The 3,484-nt window shown below is 38.4% G+C and overlaps 1 protein-coding gene across 1 annotated transcript in view; it reads left to right on the top strand.

Moving 5' to 3' along the window:
* The first annotated feature begins 14 nt into the window (after nucleotides 1-14).
* The window catches only part of LOC125044023 (basic proline-rich protein-like), a 94,060-nt gene continuing 90,590 nt past the window's right edge, over nucleotides 15-3,484 (top strand). Inside the window, exons 1-4 of the mRNA XM_047640464.1 lie at nucleotides 15-25; nucleotides 236-298; nucleotides 912-970; nucleotides 1,216-1,284. Coding sequence (XP_047496420.1) covers nucleotides 1,223-1,284 — 62 coding nt within the window. The 5' untranslated portion in view covers nucleotides 15-25; nucleotides 236-298; nucleotides 912-970; nucleotides 1,216-1,222. The remainder of the gene's footprint in view (nucleotides 26-235; nucleotides 299-911; nucleotides 971-1,215; nucleotides 1,285-3,484) is intronic.

Below are 3,484 nucleotides of genomic sequence, written 5' to 3'. Positions count from 1 at the left end.
AACATGTATGCTTTGGTTACAGCAGGTAAGAAGTAATTACATAAATTTGTCTGTTATATAGTGTATCTTTTATTACTTTCTTTTTGAACTCCTACCTTTTTAAATTAATAGTGGTTCTACAAGAAATTGGTAAAATATTATGACATAATTATTTTCTGTATTACCTATATGGATGTATTTCAAGAAAAGTGAGATCTGAATAGGTTCTGAATAAATTTCATTTACACTTTTACAGGTGGAATTAACAGAGTGCTGTGAAGTATTTTTAAGAAAAGGCATTGATGGACATTCTTTATTGGTATGTAAATTCTACACATATGCTACTTACCCAGACGTGCGCGCACTCACACACAGTCGCACACACTCAGATGCATACACACACACACACACACACACACACACACACACACACACACACACACACACACACACACACACACACACACACACACACAGACACACAGACACACACACACAGACACACACACACAGACACACACACAGACACACACACACACAGACACACACACACACAGACACACACACACACACAGACACACACACACACAGACACACACACACAGACACACACACACACACACACACACACACACACACACACACACACACACACACACACACACACACACACACACACACACACACACACACGCGCGCGCACATAGACGCACACACACACACACACACACACACACACACACACACACACACACACACACACACACACACACACACACACACACACACACACACACATTTATATTTATATAATGTCAGTTATTGGTATTAGCAATATTTATTTGAATCAATAGATTAATTATAACAATACCAAAAAGACAAAATGGCTCTTCTGTAATTGTATATATATTTATATATATTTTTTTTTATAGCAATTATCAGAAGAGAGCTTATTCCTGTGGGGGCGAGATGTGTCAATAAAGAATGGAAAGTGAGTATTAATATTTTTCCTGTAAACTGATTCTCACATACACAACAAAGAAATGTAGGCACCTTCTCTTTTTCATGCTAAAGTTAAAAAAAAATTTAAAATTTGCTCAAAGTTATATCATGTATACTTGTATTTTTGTTTAACAGGATATATATCACTTAATCTATTTGGGGAAAGGTTTACATGCAGTCTTTTTTTTAAAGGTTCATGCGCGGCTATGTTTTTAAAAGCTTTCTCAATTGCAGACAAATAATGAGGCTTGTGAACCAGATACAAAATCAGCATGTATCTGGAAGTGGGAGACAGCAAATGAAGTGAGTAGTGGCATTTAGGCCTTGTTATTTTGTTGCATGTATGGAATTAAAAGACTACCTTTGAGCTGGAATAGTTTTCATGATCTTGACCTTTTTCTTGTCAGCTATTCTCAGCTTAATCTTATTTTTGTGGAAAGGCAATAGACTTTATTGTGCTTAATGAGAACATTTACTATAGTCAATTTCAAGAATTGCAGAACTTTTTATATAAAATCGCTGCAACATCCATGCATTTTCATACACACTGTACTCCAATGCTCTCCATTCACAACTTACCACTTACCATATGTGTACTAATTCATTTCCTATGTTATTCTTAGTAATATTTTTATGGCAGATTACAGATTGACCACATTTGAGTCATGGTTTCTTCAATCCATAACTATTTCTTGGATGGATTTATGTCTCTGTGTGAATATACTCCATTTATTCATTAAGTCTATATTATTGACAACCATTTATGTGGGATTATGGACTTTTGTAGGTAAAAATATATATTTACTGTGAAACAAATTAATTATTCGGTGCTGCCAGTTCCCCCCAGGTAAATGTAGCCTCACAAGTATGACTTCATATGGACATCTATGTACTTGAGAGAGAGGAGGAGGTTGTGCCAACATCTGTGATTAATCACGATACTGACAGCTTATTTACAGTTTTGTTTTCCTTCTACAAAATAATGTTTTCTGTAGCACAGTAAATGATCGTCCCATTAGTGGTAGGAAGGAGACATCTCACTCTTTGCCATGACTCCTTCTTTACATGTGTTTATTTGTGTATAACAATCCTCCCTGACCTGGCCTCGAACCTAGGTCACTCCGGCTATGAGACCGGAGGGCCAGTACTAAACCAACCATACCACACGACCCACTAAAAGGAGTGGGCAACTAGGAGCTAACTAGCTTCCATAGACATTACCTATCTACTCATACATGAGTAATGATAGCGAGGTTTTACACACACTCCCCGTGGGCACTCGGTGGAAATTGATTTAGAAATTCGAAACCGAAGTCAGATACTGAGGTATGGAAGCTAGTTAGCTCCTAGTTGCACACTCCTTTTAGTGGGTCGTGTGGTATGGTTGGTTTAGTACTGGCCCTCCGGTCTCATAGCTGGAGTGACCTAGGTTCGAGGCCAGGTCAGGGAGGATTGTTATACACCTAAATCAATGCGGTATTGCATTATTCCATCTTTCATGTGTTTATTTGTCTATCTGTTTCTGTCCATCTGTCTGTTTGTTTACCTTTCTTTCTTTTTTGCACAAATATTTTCTACAGTTTGTGTGCAAATATGGTCTAATACAATAATACAAGAAAAGTTTTTATTCAGTGCAAGAAATGTAAGATTGACTAGGGATTGCTGATGTTCACATTCTTCCTACTTAGGCATCTGATAGACTCCGGCATTTGATTAGTTGGTTTGCAGGACATGTATCAGGGAGAATGAAACCACATTTGCTGTCATTTGGCTTCCATATAGACTATATATGAAATAATTGAAGAACAAAAAAAAATACAACATTCATGCAAACATGCATGTTTGTGTGTTGAAGTGCCACACCTTGCTAAATGTCCTGCAATGTCAGAGGTGTCCAAGCCTTGGTCAAAGGTTTAGTGACAAGTGGTGGACATGTGGATCAAGTTAGGTGCTGACTTGTTTGTTTGAAAAAGAAATTGCTTGAGAGGTTAGGAATAAAGAAATGCTGTCAACTATGACAAGTACTGAGAGGTGTAAAGGCTATTTAGATGCCTTATACAAATGGTTAAGCACGAGTAGTAAAAGGGGACGGTTGGCTTTGACTCTTTATTTAGAAGAGTAAGCAACCACAGATATAGATCACACGACGAGGTCTGGGTGAAGCTGGGTGCGGACGTCGTCGTCAGCCCAGCGGGGGCGACCTTGACCGGACAAGCGCTCAGCAGGAACTCTCGTAGTGCTGAGTGCGGGAGTCACAGTCAGCCTTCATTGACAAAGCGAAAAGAGCTGGGAAAATTTATAAATAACCCACTCTAAGTACGAGTCTGTGATGGGCACTCATATAATGACCTATGGGTATTTATCATGAAACACAAATCGATGGGATTTACCCAAACATGGCAGTAACGTCTAAAGTGTGAGCAGGTGTGATTAATAAGTGAATCACGATTCAAGCTTAAGCCCTAGTCCTACATTATTAACGGACATAATAGTGAGTCACACT

The sequence above is a fragment of the Penaeus chinensis genome, chromosome 35, assembly GCF_019202785.1.
Source record: "Penaeus chinensis breed Huanghai No. 1 chromosome 35, ASM1920278v2, whole genome shotgun sequence".
NCBI classification, from domain to species: Eukaryota; Metazoa; Arthropoda; class Malacostraca; order Decapoda; family Penaeidae; genus Penaeus; species Penaeus chinensis.
This window is presented reverse-complemented; position numbering and strand designations above follow the sequence as displayed.